General features: G+C 39.4%; 1 protein-coding gene across 4 annotated transcripts in view; it reads left to right on the top strand.

Moving 5' to 3' along the window:
• The window catches only part of sdk1b (sidekick cell adhesion molecule 1b), a 410315-nt gene that overhangs the window by 265643 nt on the left and 126276 nt on the right, over positions 1-18396 (top strand). For 3 of the 4 annotated variants that reach the window (XM_028444442.1, XM_028444434.1, XM_028444426.1), the window contains 7 exons: positions 4144-4319; positions 8970-9053; positions 11052-11246; positions 12487-12603; positions 12707-12874; positions 13752-13854; positions 13957-14130. In XM_028444442.1, coding sequence (XP_028300243.1) covers positions 4144-4319; positions 8970-9053; positions 11052-11246; positions 12487-12603; positions 12707-12874; positions 13752-13854; positions 13957-14130 — 1017 coding nt within the window. The remainder of the gene's footprint in view (positions 1-4143; positions 4320-8969; positions 9054-11051; positions 11247-12486; positions 12604-12706; positions 12875-13751; positions 13855-13956; positions 14131-18396) is intronic. The other variant, XM_028444451.1, reaches the window with a different exon arrangement.

The raw sequence follows: 18396 nt of genomic DNA, 5'->3' as shown, positions 1-18396 counted from the left end.
TACAGAGGAAGCGATTGCTCAAGTTAAGATTTTTTTTTTTTTTTTTTTAAGGTCTTTTTATTGTTACTTTTTCAATTATACATACATATAAACAAAAACATTAACATCAATGATGTTTCAATTTAGAACAGTGAAACATCCCCCTCCCCCACCACATAGCTCCAGCTGAGCTATTCTCATGTTTTATAAACAATAACGGAAGTTCAAACATGCTGTGAAAGGGTAAATTATAGAAAGTTTATCAAATATACAAAATAAATATATGCGTATGTACACATACACAATACACACATGCCCACATATATGCATATATACATTAAAACAAATTTTAAAAAAACCTAAGTGAACAACAAAATTAATCAAGTTACCCAAAAAGTGGTGGGATCATCAGCTCTAATTTACGGTATCCTTAGCTTCCATTTTCTCTATGTAAGAGAGAAAAGGTTGCCAGATCGTATAACATTTCTGGGCACTGGCCCTTGTGGTGTATCGTATTTTCTCATATTTCAAGAAATGAACAATATCATTTACCCATGATTTAAAACTCGGAGGATGTTTGTCCTTCCATTTCAAGTTAACATTTTTGAAAATACTAGAGTTAATTTAAATTAACCAGTTCATTTAAATTGTATGTGAGGTATAATGAAGTATACAGCACACACACACTTTACTCTCTTTTTCTCGGTCTTTGGCTACTTTGAACACCTAAAACCATGTGTTCTTCCCCTGCGCTTTGCCCTCCCTCTCCATTCCCTGGCTACACAGCTAAAGATCAGGGGTTACAAGCATGAGTGTCAACCACTCTTATAGCCAAAGCAGTAATGGCATGTCAGCCCAGAAACTGCAGCGATGTCCCCCACAACACCACAGCACCACACCAGATACAGCTCTCACCTCCTGAGTGATGAACTGTTGCCCAACTTCCAGTGCTGCAGACTGCTACTTTTGTTATGGCAGGAACTCAAAATGAATGTGAGTCAATAGGAGGGTTTCTGGCCTTTGCCAAGGTGGTTGTTTTAGATGCAAATGAGGAGTACAACAACGAAAGCATTAATTATCATAGGTAATAATAGATTTGTAAAAAACAAAATTAGGTTTTAATGTCCATTCAAGTAAAAACACCTTGATGTATATTTACTGTGCAGGTAACATAATTGTATGAATTAAATTGCTAAAAGAAATGAGTGATTGTGCAGTTTTGCTCCTAGCAGAAAGAGAACTACACCTGCTGTTTCATTGCACATCACCTCCAATGTAATGGCTCCAAATTTAATTATGTGCTTTTACTGAGCTCTCTTACGTTCTCCCTGTGGAACACTTTACGATGCCCATTTAAATTGGACGGTCTGCATCCACACCGATTTACACATCGCACTTCCCAAATATTCAAGCATTCAAGAAATTCTGCGCTCTTTATTTGAGGTGTTAATAGATAATTATCTTAATGTAGGTGTCTGTGGTTTTCAATTGTTCCTACTTTGAATGCCATTAACATGTTAAATGATTTATAATGTTGAAGTAACTTTCCAAGTGAATTATTTGGAGGGATTTTAATGTTTAGAGTTGTTTCATCCTGTCTTCGAATGTGGACATGCATAAGAACCACATGTAGTCCCGATACCTAGAAACAGAATAAATGCACTGCCAGTTGGAATTATTAATACTCTTAGAATAAATAGTGGTATTTCTTTAGTCTCCACCCCCTCCTTGTGTTTATCTTGGCGAGTCAAACCACCTTCTTCCTTCTAAATGATTCGATGCTGTCCTTCACCTTTTAGAGGCTCTACAGGTTTGTAAAAAAAAAAAAAAGTGACTGCTACTTCATGATTAGAATATATCTGTAGAAACTGTGAAAATGAACCGGCAGCTATGGGAAAAACAATTTGTACTGCTTTTTATGTTTAGCCTTGGGATTACACCATAGGTTATTCAGAACTTAGAAACGTATTCATGCTTACCAAAATAAGGGGAAAAATCACTTGAAATGAATGAGAATTAATCATCAGTGTGTATTATGCATCGGTGCCCTTCAAAACATTGATGAAAACTTTAAAACAAAAATATATAGAAGGCCAAATGTTGAATGGTTTGGAATCTGCTTAAATTCATTTTTAAAGAAAACTGTTAAAAAGAAAAATTGGATTTCATGACAATGGATAGCTTTAGCTCTAGCAGTTTACCTTCTAAAGTAACTTGATAATGTATAAATATGTATTTTTTTAAATGTTAACTAAAAAACACACAATTGGTTAATATTGTCTTTTCATATTGTCGTTAAATTTGCAAACTATTCACTTAGGTGTCTGTTCTCCCGTCTGGACTTAAGCGCTTTTTTTGTTCGCCTGCAATTCTCTCCTACGCGTATTCTCCGGTCCAAACTGCTGACACGCCCACCTCGCGTAAGTAGAGCAAAACCGCGTAGTCTGTGAATGAAGGCGGGTTGAAGGAAAGGAGGTGGTGATGTCATTTGGGCTGTCTAGAAATCACGGAACCTGGAGTTTTCCCAATGCTTGTACGTGTCATTGAAATCCGTGAAAATGATAAAGTTCACTTTTAATTTCAAACGCCTTCATTGATAAACAATGTAACAGGTCGATTTGATCAGATCATTGATCAGATTATTGCAGTGTGTCTGAGGATCGGCGGCATTCCGTCCGAGTCACATCATCATCATCTTCATCATCATCATCATCATCATCATCACTGTAAAGCATGACAGAGTTAGATGTGCTGGAGATATGAGGAAATAACGTGGCCGCAGAGCGTCCTGCTTTAATACAGAGGGATGTTTGCAGTGAAACAGAACTATTGGCTTCCATAATACGCAGTTTTAAATATAAATAGTTTAAAGTGACCTGAGCTGAGCCTCATTTAAATATGTATGGCCACAGTTTCTGGTCCATCTTCATCTGCATATGACAGCTTGTTTCATTCTGTAGTGGATCAAACTGTGACTTTACGTTGGCCATAGTATGAAAATAGTTGAATCACTGTGACCAACATGGACAGAAGTCTGCGTCTGTCAGAGTTTTAATTAATCGCACAGCAGCAGCTGAGTGATCGCAGCTGCTGCTGCGCGACGCACAAGTCTGTATGGCTTCAAATGTAAATAAGTCCATATTTCTAATGCAATATAATGTTTAACCTTATCGGGGTGCTGCACTTATTCCAGGGTTAGAAGCGCATAAGAGGAAAAGAACTTACGCACACCGGAGAATGTGCGTAAAGCCAGATTTGAATGGGAACACCCACATTTCAGGGACGCTCAGCCCACATTGCGTAACTGGGATGGACTTAAGTACAGGGGGAGAATAGCACATATCCAAAAACAACTCTGCTGCGCAGCTTTATGGACTTACGCACATGGGAGAATAGAGCCCTAAAGCACTGGGCCGCAGACCGAGACCGACCCAAAGACCAATTGGTACAGGCCGCAAAGAAAGAACACTTTAAAAACATTAATGAGTTAATTAGAGTTCCACAACATTTATTTTGAAATATATCTGTTTGTACATCTAACACGCCCGTGTGCAGGCCATTCATTCATTTGTCGAAAATCATTGAAATCATACAAAGAAACCTAACTGTTTTCACCTCAAACATTTTACACAATTCTGTTATTATTCCCTTTAGTTCACACTGTGTAATGATCCTCTTTCAGTATCTTACTTTCCCACGACCTCTGCGTATCCAAAATGTACAGAAATTATCATAAATGATAATAACGTCATGTAAATATTTGTCTTACTTGTTTTTAATCATGTGTTTAACTGATAAACATTCAAAAACTGCATTAGCAAGAAAGTTGGAACTGCTTGTTAGGCTATAAATTGTGAGCCCAGTAAGCTAGCATGAAGTAAATTTGTGACTTTATATCGTTAAGTTATAAAAACAAGACACACACTTAGCATTTCAAGGTTGTTTATCCAAATCAGAAATTTCACAGAAGCCCGTTTAGAATTGCAACATGCTGTGTAGCCGTCTATAGCTCCTTAAAGCTGAGCAGATCTGACTGCTCTGATATACAGGCTGTCGTTATTCATTTCCTGCCTCATTGACAAATAAATTGATGGATTTAATATGTTGTAATTGCCTTCTGTCAACGCTTTTTCCGTCTTCTCTCGAATCTCCCTTTTCTCTCAGGCCCATAGACGGTCTTCTGGTGTCGTGGAAAAGGGATGGGCGTCGGCTGGCAGGTGGGCGTCGACTTATTATTTCTGCCCCCACCACTGCTGATACCGGGGTCTATGTTTGTGAAGCGCTGCTTAGCAACAGCACTGCCAAACCTGTAGAGGCCAGGGCGCACCTCACAGTAATGGGTAAGGAAAAGTCTATTACACACACACACGGACACGGACACACCAAGATGGGTTTAGATAGATTCACATTAATTTCTTCCTGGCTCATTTATCCTTAAAGTAATGTTCAAGCTCAGAGCTAATACTCAACATAGTGAAAGTGTTTTTTAACTCTATGGTGGAAGCAGGCCTGATGGACTGGCTCTGTAAACAGCTTTCTACCCTCACTGCATCAGCAGCACAAGCACTCGCACAACAGTGTCAGATTGTCCTAGAATGGCCGAGTAAAAGCATTAACATGGTTTTAATTTAGATTAACCTCACTCGTGTGCTCTCATGTACATATTTTAGCTCCAGGCATTTTGTTGTTTTGTTTATTCCCCCATTTTTTTCCTTTTTTCCTTCCTGGAAGCATGACTGCAGAAGCCCCACAGGCAGTAGCTGTCAGCTACAGCAGCGCTCCAACTCAAACTGCTGTCCACTCTCACCAGGAAAATGTCCATTGTTGTCACAAACAGCTGTTGCTTTCATGAACACGCAGCTCACACAAGCACATGCACATACACATACATGGGGAAAAAAGGCCACAAACGCAGACACGTGTACATATCTTCTGTTTGCCCGAGAGATAAATGAGTTTGCCCCCCCCCCCCCCCCCCCCCCATAGTTGACGATTAATAGGAGAACATTGAAAGCACTCAAAGAAGAGCGCTCTCATCACAGCCACCCCCTCCCCATCCTCCGCCAATGTGAGTAAATAGAACAGCGTGGATGCAAACGAGGAGCATGTGATTGATGAAGCGAAACTTTTCTCCCCCAGTTCGTCAGCGTCTTTTTGATCTGCTGTGATTGTCGGATCCAGGGAGCACCTTAGCAGGGAGCGAACCGCCCACGCCTCCAGAATACTTACTAGTCAGAGTAGACCTGCCTGAATATTTATATACGCAGCTCTTTCTGTCTCTCGGTGGCCCCTTCAGCATCTGTCACCAATTTTTGCACCCTGTGTTATTTCTTTCTTTTTTTCTTGTCCCTCTCCCCTTCACGGCTTCACCTTTTTTGTGTTTTATTCCTTCGTTAGGGTGCAGGACTGTTACAGACTGCTTGACAGAGAAAAGTCTGCATCCATTTATATGTATCACTGCAGCAGAGCCTGATGAATTAATCACTACAAAATCTATTTTTTTCTGCTTTAAGTTTAGCAGAACTTCCTGCGACACGAGTGATTGGTTACAGAAAGCGTGCGTGTGCGTGCATGTGTATATGAGCAGGGCTCAGAGATATTTTTGTTGAGGTTTCCTATTCCTGATCCACTAATCACAATATGTATGATGCCGATCATCCTGTTGTAAGCCAGTATATACACTTTTGCAGGTACAACAAACAGCAATTCACATGTCATTGTTGAGCAGCTTTAAAGACAGGAAATCAACCAAAACCCTAAACCTATGTTTTTCAACCTTGGTGTCCGGACCTCATGTGGGACACGCTGGAATCAAAGTTGGGTCGCCTGAAATGTGTAGTAATTTGAATCCTACTATTGCATTTTTTTTTTTTAATTTATCATTACTTTTTAAAATACACATTACACACAATAAATATCAATTAACATTCAGTAGAATGGGTTAATGTTAGGGTTAATGTTTGAAGGTGCCACACCTGTCCATTTTGGGCGAGCGTGGATCAGTGGTAGAGTGGGTCGTCCAATAACCGAAGGGTTGGGTGTTCGAATCCCCCTTTATCCAAGTCATTGCCGTTGAGTCCTTGGGCAATGCATTTTATCCACATTGCCTTTGAATGTGCCGTGTGAGTGAGTGTTGGTAGTGGTCGGAGGGGCCGATGTAGCACTATGACAGCCTCACTTCCATCAGTCTGCCCCAAGGCAGCTGTGGCTAATAGTAGCTTACCACCACTGTGTGTGGAGTGAAAGAATAATGCAATGTAAAGCACTTTGAGTGTTAATGAAAAAGCGCAATATAAATCCAATACATTATTATTATTATTATTACCTCTGCCAAGCGCAGAGCGGAAGGTTATATTTTACCCTGCGTTTGTCTGTCTGTCTGTCTGTTTGTCTGTTTGTCTGTTTGTCTGTCTGTTAGCTAGATAACTTGAAAGGTTATGAACGGATTTGGATGACATTTTCAGGAAATGTTGACAATGCAACAAGGAACATGGTGATGTTCGAGATTACCGAAATTGAGAAAATATAAAAATGTGAGCTGTGCCTGAGCCTGCTCCTTTAGGCGCGGTGGCTTATGGGTAATGTAGTAGTGGTAGGGAAGTGCATTGTGTGTATGTCCCACCCGGTACTCGTGCTGTACTTGGTGGAGTTCTCTGCTCACCGAGTGCTCTAGTTTTTACTGTGTGCACTAATCATGGCTACTACTGTATTTGTAACACACGTTAACATGATGAAAAACTAATTCTAGTAACAAAAAAAATGTCTCTGGTGTTGCCAGAGATTTGCGATATCAAAATGGGGTCAGGACCCCAAAAAGGTTGGGAACCTCTGCCCTCAACGCAGCCACCCAATAACTCACAGTTGCCTTATTTGTTCTGTTGCAGCTTCTGAGTCCAGATAACAAACCCAACTGGAGGTGGATTTGTTTATTAGTATTTTCAGAGTGACACTACATGGCTGTTGTTCATCCTATTGGGTTTTTTCTTCCCCTTTCTCTCTGAGCCTCATGCTTCTTTTTGTGTTCAGTCCAGTACAAAACATCCCTATACGCATCGAAGCTTTGAGACTTACTCATAAGTCTTTGAAAGTTTCCTGTAAGCAGTAAAAAAACTTCACAGGTGGTAAAGTCGTGGATAAGGCACGAACATGGGAGCTCGCTGTGTAGCTTTCTGCAGAAATGCACAGTCGTATCAAACTGGCAGTTGTCTGTTTATTTGTCTCTTCTGTTTTTTGTTTCTGTTAGTGTGAAGAAATAGAAATAAATAAAAGTCCCTTCTTAGGAGAGGAACTGCCAGAGAAGCAGCCTTAAAATGACAGTTATGGATTTAAAACATTATTTCGTGTTACTACTATGTAAGGAGGGGGAAAGCGGGATAAATGAAACATCTCTCAATAGGAATGACATCTTTATTAGAAAAAACAGACCTGATTATTGATACTTAAGCCACTGTCATTGTTTCAGCCAGCTTTACCACCGACTAAAAATATGTCAGTGGCCACGGTTACATGATGTTTTTTAATTCGGAATTAGTTATTCCGAATTAAATAATTCGGAGTTAAAGTGTTCTGCTTCGTGTTTACATGGAAATAGTAATTCCCGAACTGAAGTTTACATGGAAAACCGGCTTATTCGGCTTTAGTTCATTCCGCTTTAGGTCTGGAGGTTGGGAAGGCTCTGATTGGACAGGCGGCGAACATGACGTTTCACGTCTATCACGTCTATCGGGAGAAACACGCAACAAATCTTTTCATGTTTCATGCTGTAACAAAGAATGCCACACACGAGAACAGTTTTCACCTTTATTGTGATTGTAGCTCTGAAGCAGCAGCTTGACAATAACACACTTTAGCTTACGTAGCGGAAAGGAGATATGACCTAATCACCAGTAAATAAAGCCCAGTAAAACTCCAGCAAACAATAACCAGGAATGAATATTTGTTCCCTGGTAAAGACAGTCGCTCTAACAACTGTTACAATGATAAACTTGGTGACATTATAGCCTGTGCAGCACTATGGGGACGCATTTACTCCGTCTCTGTTTCGTTTGCTGATCTCCATGTGTGATAAGTCCATGTGTCCGTGTTAATGTCCACATGTTTATACCTCCGTCCACCCCCTTTTATCATTATATCCATGTCTTTTCAGGCTCTTATTAAATAGTGTAGGCTCAATTCCAGGCCGCTATGTTAAATTATGTCGTCACCCAGCGCGTCATCATAGCAAGTCACACATGCGCAGAACAGCTGGAATGAACTTAAAGCGGATTTAAGTGTTGTTAACCGTTTACAAGAGGAATTATTTAATTTGCAATTAAAAACAGAATAATCCAGCCACCAAATTCAGAATGAAGTTTAATTTGGAATTAAATTAGCATTAGGAATTAAGTTCAGACTAAAGAGGAATTAACTTTTTTACGCTTCAAAGAGGAATTAAAGCTCCCATGTAAACGTGGCCACTATCTCCTCAGCATTAACACTTTGTTAATGAGGTAAAGTCGCATTTACATTTAACATTACAGTATGAAGCAATACAAACGGGGGACATTTTCATGTTCAAATGAAACTTGGAGGCTTTTGTTTCAAATTCCTTGCACAACCACCTGTGAAGATGTTTGAATGTAGCTGATGTTGGCAGGAAACCAGTGCTGTTTAAATTGAGAGGTCCATTGGGATACTCTTAGAATGTGTTTTTCTGTGTGTAAGAATTATTTCACAGGGCATATAGAAAGAAATGTGGCCGTACAAAGACACTCAAGGCCAGTCGTTTCAACTCAGCAGTTTCAAGTTCTCCACTCTATATATCACCTTACAACTGATAAGTAAATGCTTAGAGACAGGAAACTCCACTTTCTTTTTCATATTTTACTTTTCAGCATTATGTTTCCTTGCCTTTTGAAGCCATTACTCGTTGATATGTTTCCTTTTTATTCAGAAGTCACTACACTATTTTTAAAACTGCTTTTTTTTTTTTTTTTTTTGGTCTCTTAAAGAACCGCCTTCCCTGACTGCTCAGCCTAAGGGGAAGATCTTGGCTGATCTCGACAGAAGTGTGGATATTCCCTGTCTGGCTACAGGTGGGCTTATTATGAACTAAACCAAATGCATTCTGTGAAACCACTTATTATTGGTTTTGTTGTTGCACACAAAGCCTTAAATGCTTTCCTGTCATACAGCAGCAATCATATTTGGATTTCCACAACACAAAACACTGGACCTGACCATGGCATAATCAAAAAGTACTGGATGATTGGTTAAATATAACTCTTTAGAAACGTAACCTTCAAACAACGAGCCATGAATGAAACTTTATCTTGAATACTGTTAAAGAAAAATATAAAGCACTTTATAGCTGAGATAATGCAGACAATGACAAGAAGGAAACAGAAAACAAGGAATAATCACACATTATTACTCTTACAGTTAACTCTTATATGTCTGAATGTATGACAAAAAAAAAACCAATACATCAAAGTTATGTTTTTATCTGCAAATTGCTGATAAGTTAAACAAAAAGTAAAATGTAAAAGAAAAAAATTCATCTGGCGCACGTGAAATCAAACTTTGTTCTCATTTGTTTGGAGAGAGAAGTCAGTTTAAGAGCAAATGGTTTTAAAGTTTAAAGGTTTTTTTCTTCTGCAAACCACTGAAAATGGGTCTGCAACAGAAATTTGGGCCCCGACCAACAAGTTAAATACATCTGTTGTTAGAGATATTTACTGTATAATAAGTAAGTAAGTAGCTGTCCAATGGAAAGTTTGAAGACTCTCAAAATCTGCTGTTATTTGCTCTGTTGGACATTTTTTGTTGGGTTCGTTTCTGGTAGAAAAAAAATCTGTTCCTAATCCTTTTCACTTTTTTAACCATCGTTTTTTGATTTTCACAGATGTACAGGACAAAGTGTGTCTTGTCAGTTCAATAAGTGACAGGAAATGATGAGACAATACCGTATTTTAGGGGATGGTTGGCAACTCTAGGGCCAAACTACATCAGCCTGAGTCACCTTTGCCCAATCAGTGTCATAACCTGACCTGAAGTTAGGTAATTCCTTTGTGATTGAAATGAAATGAAGAATGAAATTCTATTTACTTAAATTTGGAGAAAAGACTTTTAAAAAAAATACTTTTATTGCAGCCCACTCTGGGAAATGTCTACTTCTATCACTTTACTGCAGTCTAGCTGATTAAAATCAATAAAAGGGGCAATTGTTGGCAGGAATTGACTTTAAAATGTTAGTTTGGTCAAATATTTTTCAGTAATAATTGCAAACTGGAAGCTTTGTGATAGCTGCAGCGGCCTCTGAAGGCCTTTGGTCATCAGGTTATAGCACCCTCCACTGGACGGGAGTTTGTCAGCATTCATTCTCACCACACGTTGGCGTGAGAACTGTTGTGCTGACATGACGCCTGCAAAGTGCACCTGTCATTAACTTTCGCCTTTAAACAGATTGCAGGAAAACTGAGCTGGACACCCTAAACACTGCCTCACTCTGTAAGACACAGACTGAGTGAGTTGTGTTCTTCAGTAATCTGATTCAATGGCAGTGTAATTAAATCGCATGGGTAGAGGGTTTGGAGTGAGGGATGGGGATAAAGGCCTGAAGGAAGGAGAAAAACAGAGTCTGGAGTGACAGAGTGAGTGGGATGAATCGGGACTGAAAATACTTCACACGTCGGTGATGCCTTGACAAAAAAGATTGAAAAAAAGGGAAGAATGTATCAAATTGCCACTTACTCCCACACATGCGCACACAGCAAGCAGGTTACTTGTGAGACGTAGTTATTGCATGAGCGCGGTTATTTCTATTAAAGATACTGCTCTGCTTTTTTTTGTTTGTTTTTTTGTCCCACGCTTACAGCAATCCCACACACTGGAATCAATATTAATATTAGCAGTCACTATACCTGCATTCATATTTAAAAAGCCAGATTGGATAGCAGCAGAAAAAAACTATTGAGAGCAATTTGCTGTCCGATGAGGTCAGCTCTCTTTTCTTAGCTTTTCTAAGAAAAATGTAATTTTTTGTGTGTGTGTGTGTGTGTGTGTTTCTTATTGTTGACCATGCACACTTGTAGGCGCGCCCCAGCCCAGGATTGAGTGGTACAAAGATGGGCTGCCTCTTTCCAGACTGGCAAACGCTCGCTACAAGCTCAGCGCAGCAAATGGTCTGACGGTGCGCAGAGTGCAACCAGGAGACGGAGGAATATTCCAGTGCTTCGCTCGTAACGCTGCGGGCGAGACTCAAGCCTACACACAGCTCCTCGTCTCCAGTGAGTTTGTAAACAAAAAAGATAAAATACATGTTAAAAAAAATAATGTACGCTTTAATGAATAAAGTCTTGCTCTGGTATTGATTATACACTCATTGGGCTATTCATATTATTTAGATTTTTCTTTAAATATTTTCAATAATTATGAATAGATAAATAAATGTTTGGTAACACTTTACTAGAATTTACATCATGCAGTCATCAGCATGAATAAGGTGTAATGAAGGCTGTCATTAAGTGTCGTTCGCTAAATTATGACACCTTTGGAGCTATATTAGCATTTTTGGGTTAGGTGGGGGGATCTAGTGGAGTTATGTAGGGTTATAGGGTAGGGTTAGAGTTAGGGGTTAGGGTAACGAACGACACTTAATGACAGCCTTCATGACACCTTATACACGCTAATGAGGTGTCATGTCATTAAGTAAGTCATTTCCCCCTGGGATACATAAAGTATTTCTGATTTTGATAATAATGACAGCGTAATGTCAACCTTATGTATAAAACTTCAAGTAAAGTGTTCCCGATTTTTCTTTAAAAAAATAATGCATTGTGAATAGATAAATAAATATTTCCCGGGGTGCAAAGTGAAGAAATAAAATCCATTTTTCTATAAAGAACATTTAACCAATAACAAGTGTTTTTTTTTACCAAGTAAAAATCATTTGTACTTCAACAACTATAATGAAAAGTTTGACAAGGCTTTTATTAAAAAAAAGTGTCTATTTGTACGGTTGCCGTACGGACAACGCCTGGTGCTATTGGTACGTTTATCGAAGTACACGTACGTAGTGTCTTAGGGTTAGGTTTAGGGTTAGTCTTAGTCACTTAGTCAGTGACCTAAACTGACCAATGACTGACCTTACACGTGACCTAAACTGGCCAAATAGGGGCACTGCGTACGCATAGAATGTTGGTATAATGATACGGCAATTGTACGGATAGCCACTGCCTTTATAAAAAAAACACAAACTGACGTGTTTCTTGACCACACCTGAAATAAGCAGTGCACGCACTACTCTGCAAAGCCACCACAGCACCCCTCCCCCACCCCCGCCCTCATTAGGACTCACTCACCCTGCAGCATGTTGCTCATAAAACCCCTGTATTGATCAAAGGGGAAGCATTTAGGTAATCCGCCTCATCATGAATGCCTTTGAATGTCAATGACATAACTCAATGCAACAGCCTCTGCTTTCCATGACTGTGTGTCCTTTCCTCCCCTCCTCTCTCTCTGTTACAGGTGTGGCCCCCATTTTCACGTCCCCTCTCTCAGACCAAACTGTAACTGATGGGAATACAGCTTTGTTTTCCTGCCAAACACGGGGAGCTCCAAAACCTGCCATCACCTGGAGGAAAGGTACACACACACACACACACACACACACTTAATTAGTGTGCCTAATGGCTTAATTTCTCACCTTCACCTTGAGACCCTTTTTTATTACTTCCCCTCTCTGCAGGATCGCAGGTCTTAGCCAGTGGCTCCGTGCAGGTCCCCAGGTTCCGGCTGTTACAATCAGGTGGTCTGCAGATTCAGCCAGTCAGCTTCCAGGATACTGGAGAATACACCTGCATTGCCTCCAATCAGGAAGGAACAATCAATGCCAGCGCCTCCCTCACCGTCTTCAGTCAGTCTTTTTTTTTTTGCTCACAGAAAAAACAAGCGCATTAAACAACTCAATACACATTTGTTTATGTCACGGAAATAGACATAAAGGGCTTATTTTCCCACACTTGTCTAATAACATTGGTCAGGCTGGTGAACAGATCTTTGATTAGCTATTGATCCAGTTAGCCAAAGCATGAGTCATGTGATTTTTTTGATTTGATTGTTTAAAACAATGATTGTTTAAGCTTGAGGCGACCGTGGCTCAGTGGTAGAGTGGGTCATCTAGTAACCGGAGGGTTGGGGGTTTGAGTCCCAGTCTATCAAAGTCATTGTCGTTGTGTCCTTGGGCAAGGCACTTTACCCACATTGCCTTGTGAGAATAGGTATGAATTGTGCATGAATGTTGGTGGTGGTCAGAGGGGCCGTTGGCGTCAAATGGCAGCCACGCTTCTGTCAGTATGCCCCAGGGCAGCTGTGGCTGCATTGTAGCTTACCACCGCCGGTATGACTGATGTGAGTCATTGGTGTGAATGAATAATGGTTTCTGTAACGTACTTGGAGGCTCCTCGAAAAAAGTGCTATATAAATCCAAGCCATTATTATTATATTATTCAATCAGGTTTTATTTTCCATATGGACTATATGTCAGTATGTTCACTGGCAGCTTTAGATGAAATACTCTTTGAAATCTTCTTCTACTCAGCGCTGAGATGATTGTTATGGCTTGTTTTTGTGAGACCATTTGTAAATGTCTTTTTAAAATTTAATTGTAGAGCAACATACGGTACATTAAATAATGTGCATTTAAAAAAGGTGCCATTTTACACATCATTGTTTCTTCCGCCTCTCAACATCTGTCTTTTGTCCTGCTCTATTTTACTCGCCTGTCTTTGCAGACCGTACAGTCATTTCACAGCCTCCGACCGACCAGCGCGTCATCAAAGGAACCACTGCTGTTCTGAGATGTAACGCTACACACGACACCAGAATCAACATCAGGTACACGCACATTTTAAGTGTATTCTGATTTTTAAATCTGTTTGCTGTTTTGACCAGTTTGAAATAACTCTTTGCTTGTCTTAAAAAATTATCTTTTGGCAGTTACATGTGGGATCGTGGGGGTGTGCCTCTTCTGCCAACTGGTGGAGGGCGGGTTGCAGTGCTCAAAGGCTCACTTACTATTGGTCAGACGTGGTCAGGTGACATTGGGGACTATACCTGCACAGTGACATCACAAGCTGGCAATGATTCCCGCTCTGCACGTCTGGAAGTCATGTAAGAATTTCTATTTGAGAAAATGTTTTTTTTGGTAAATTATGTGAGTTGAAGTTATATTGAAAGCACTTCATGCTTCAAATAACAGTATCAAAGGTTTTAAAACAATAAACTTTGTCTTTGAAAACATTGAAGTAAAACACATGGCTACTTAAGCATCTATTCTGACTATGAATCTGATTAACGCTGCTCTATGAAGTATGTGTAACAGCAGCAATTCAATTCAACTTCATTTGTATAGCGCAATTTACAACAAAGTAATTTCAATGAGCTTATCAAAATATAAAATGTATAACAGGAAGAACCAGGTTCAGAGGTGGAGAACATCTGCGTCGACTGGTTGGGGTTAGTGGACAGAAGGACCAACAGAACAGGATAGAGAGATAGAACATCATAGTGTCCCAGACTAGTTGAGCCATGAACCACAGATCAAGAACTGCCATCATCAGCTTCACCACACCTGAAATAGAAAAGACGGAGAAGGGAGAGGAGAAGGCACTGACTGCAGAAAAACATGATACATTATTATCAAGTCAGCCTTCCTTGGCCTTGGGCCTCACTCTCAGTGGCCTAATCAATACTTATTATATAGGTGATGAATCTCTTCCCTTTTATTGGTAAGCTAGCAGCGACTCTAAGGTCACAGACGAGCCCATGTCCGCTCTAGTGGTTAGGTTATGTTTATGATTCAGTCTTGAATCATAGCAGTGTAAGTCATATAACTAAAGCAACAGTTTCAAACACTGTCCGGAGCTGCTCAGTCTCTTTCTAGTCTTCCTCACCTCTTCTGACCACAGAAATAATCATTTTAAGACAATAATCCATTGTTTTTCCTACTGCTGTGTTGCATTAACTCACAAACAACATGTCAACTCATCTGAAAAAAGTAATATGAGCACAGTTCAGCTGCTAAAAGTGAAACTTTTTCACATCGCTAGCTCTGCGCTTCGATTCAACTTTAATTGTGGCTGTGAATTAAGACGCTATTGACAACCATTGCTGAGGGGTTTGGTTTATACAAAGTAATGCTAATACACTGCCTTTGTTTCTGCCTCCTCAGCTGGAGCTGGCTGCTCTGAGGTTTTCTTCCTTCTATACTTTAGAGCAGGCTTAGGCAACTCTGTCACAGTGGGGGCCACACAAATGTGATAGTATCTGATCCGAGGGCCATGTTATCAACATTCATGTCAGCATTTAGAATAATGACCAATCAGAGCATTTTGTCTTTTCTGGTTTTATGTCATAATGTGTGTTTTTGTTTTTTTTTTGTGTTCTTGTTGTAATTTTGTGTATTTTTCTGTCATTTTCTGCATTTTAGCTGTCGAATTGTGCGGTTTTGGGGTCGCTGTTTTGTTTTTTTCTGTATTTTCCTGTAATTTTGTGTAATTTTTTTGACAATTTGTGTGTCTTTGGAGCTATTCTGTAATTTGTTGATGTTTTTGTAGTCATTTTGTTTGTTTCAGTGGTTGTAATTTTGTGTGTTTTTGAATGCTGCATTTTGCTGTCAATTTGTGTTTTTGGGGAGTTTTATTGTGTATTATGTTGGGTTTTATATTTCTTCCTACTTCTTGAATTACGATTTTTGAGAATTTGCTTTGTGGGCCGCAAAAATTTTGCCCATGTCTGCTTTAGAGAGTGACAACATTTAAACAGCTAAATCTTCTTTAAATATTGTTTAATTTCTATGTGTGATACCATTGGAAAGCTTAGAATCCACACTTTGAGAATCTGTAAATTACTCAAAACGCCCCCTGGCTGTATTTTTCCTGGTGTTTTCATGGCTCGTCACATACTGTTATATTCTGCTCTGCCAGGTTTAAAGCTCAGCCTCATATTTTGTTACTCGCATCAGTGTCAAACAAACACTGCCTCACCACGCTTCTATTCCCTACAGTGGTAATGAACACATTTGAACACTAGGAACTAGTCATTTGCTTGTATGCGTTTCCACATTCTAAATTGATGAGCTTCTGTCTTCCTGTTTGTAAGCTTACTAACTAGGAAAGCTTCATGTTGATATAGTTTGTGATACTGAAATGTACCTTCCCTACATCTGTAGCATCTCCCTAATGCAGTGCTTCTCAGTTATTTTCTGTTACGCCCCCCTATGAATACACCTCTGCATAACAATGTGTCCTTATTAATGTTAAAGAAAACAAAAAAAGAAAGAAATATAGATCAACTTATATCAAAGAACATAATTTTTTTAGTCTGTAACAGAAAAGATTTAAAGTGCATCAATTTGCCTGAAATAAAAAAAAATTAAAAATCCCTATTGAAACTATGAACATTTTCAGAATCAGTTTTATTCACTAAGTATCAATCAATCAATCAATCAATCTTTATTTGTATAGCGCCAAATCATAACCAATGGTATCTCAAGGCACTTTACAGTAGAGCAGTCTTAGGGACGGACTCTTCATTTTATGGATACACACATATGCATATATACGTATATACACATACATATGTATCCCACACCCAACATGAATTCATCATGGCGGCAAGGAAAACCTTCTGTTAAGCAGCAGGAACCTTGTGTGGATCCCATTCCTATGATGAACAGCCATCCACGTTATGCTGTGTTGGGTGTGTGCAGAGGAAAGGATGGAGACAGAGCCGCTGAGTCTCTGTAACTCCACACTGAGGATCCCACGGACCTGCAAGACAAAAGCCAGAAGGAGTACAGGAGCAAACACACAAGGGAAGAAGCAGACATAGAGGGAGTGTTTGAGAGAGTACAATACAATACAAGAAATGTATCTTATAATAATAGTAATAATAAAGGATGGATATATACATATATACAAGTTATGCTTAAACCATTTAATTCTAAAAAATAAAATTAAATAAACTCAATAACTAATAATAATAAATTCAAATGAACCAGCAACATTAACTCAGTAGCACAATATATAAAACACTTCAACCTACAAAACAAAAATGAATAAAACAATTTGTGCTGATTGACCAAAAATTAGATCCTAACACAATGAATTTTTCATGTCAAAACATACATAAGCAATAAACAACCTGTCTGTGTTGCTGTCAGTTGTTTCATCAAATTGTATTTTTGCAGCACTTGTTTCCTCAAGCATGACAGACACCATGTGTAATGCTGCAGTCAGTATCAACTCCTCTGCTATGGTGTGGGCTTTTTACACTTAGCATTCTGGGATGCTACCTTATATCATATGGTGCTAACAGTGCTCACTAGTTTACTGAAGTAGCATCACGAAGCAAGATGATTGTTGGTGATATTTGGCATGTTTTTGCTGAAAAACTCAAGCAGCTTATCAGCGTGATTGGGGTGTAGTGTATTTAATTGACGCCCCGCTTCTTCCGGGTTTCCGGGTTTCCCCCCTAATCTCCCCGCCCACCCTCCCACCCCCCACAGACAGCTTCAGCCTCGACCGCGGGGGCCCCTCTACACCACTTGGCCTAGGGCTAGGCGATATGGACCAAAACTCATATCTTGATCATTTTTCTCTGTATGGCAATACAGTATACAATATAATAAATCTTGATCATTTTATATTCATATAAAGTCTGACCATGAAGACAATTCTGGGTTAAATTTGTTGATGCTAAATGCCACACAGGTACATTTATTAACAAACAGCTGCACATTATGAGCCCCTTTTGGCTTTTTCTCCGATAAGGGACAGCATGTGTGAGTGAGTTCTGTAGTGTGGCTCTTTTAGGTGTAAGTCTGGATTAGGACACAGTCAGTAAGCCATCTAAATGTGCTTTTCATGCTGTTTTGAGAAGTAATGAAAGCAGCTACTCCTAAAACAACTATTTTGATACAAATTAAGCTATAGATATATTGATATATATAGATATAGGCGATATTGTCATTTTCTATATCGAGGGGACTTTTAAATTAGATTTACATGTAGATGCTGCATAGGACTGAAGAAGCCATTTCTTTTCAGTAATATAAATAATTTCCCCATTTATATTAGACACAGCATCAGTTTTCATTTTGCGCCGCTTTAAGCAGACAAGAAACATCTATCTGTCTAGCTGTCAGGCTCATTGAATCTCCAGACAAGATTGACAGTAAAGATGCTTAATGATATAGAGGGAAAATGACTGACAATGCAAAATATAAGTTGGAAGGAGCAGCAGATGGGTGATTTGTTTCAGCAGCAAGCACTGAGAAAGACTGGGTTTCATCCTGCTACTACATTTGTTTCCTCAAGTTTCTTGTAATGCTCAGTGATGGATGAGCACATCTGTGACGTATTACTATACATGAGG

This window comes from Gouania willdenowi, chromosome 1 (genome assembly GCF_900634775.1).
Source record: "Gouania willdenowi chromosome 1, fGouWil2.1, whole genome shotgun sequence".
Classification (NCBI taxonomy): Eukaryota; Metazoa; Chordata; class Actinopteri; order Blenniiformes; family Gobiesocidae; genus Gouania; species Gouania willdenowi.
The sequence above is the reverse complement of the archived record's forward strand: the minus strand, read 5'-3'. Positions and strand labels throughout refer to the sequence as shown.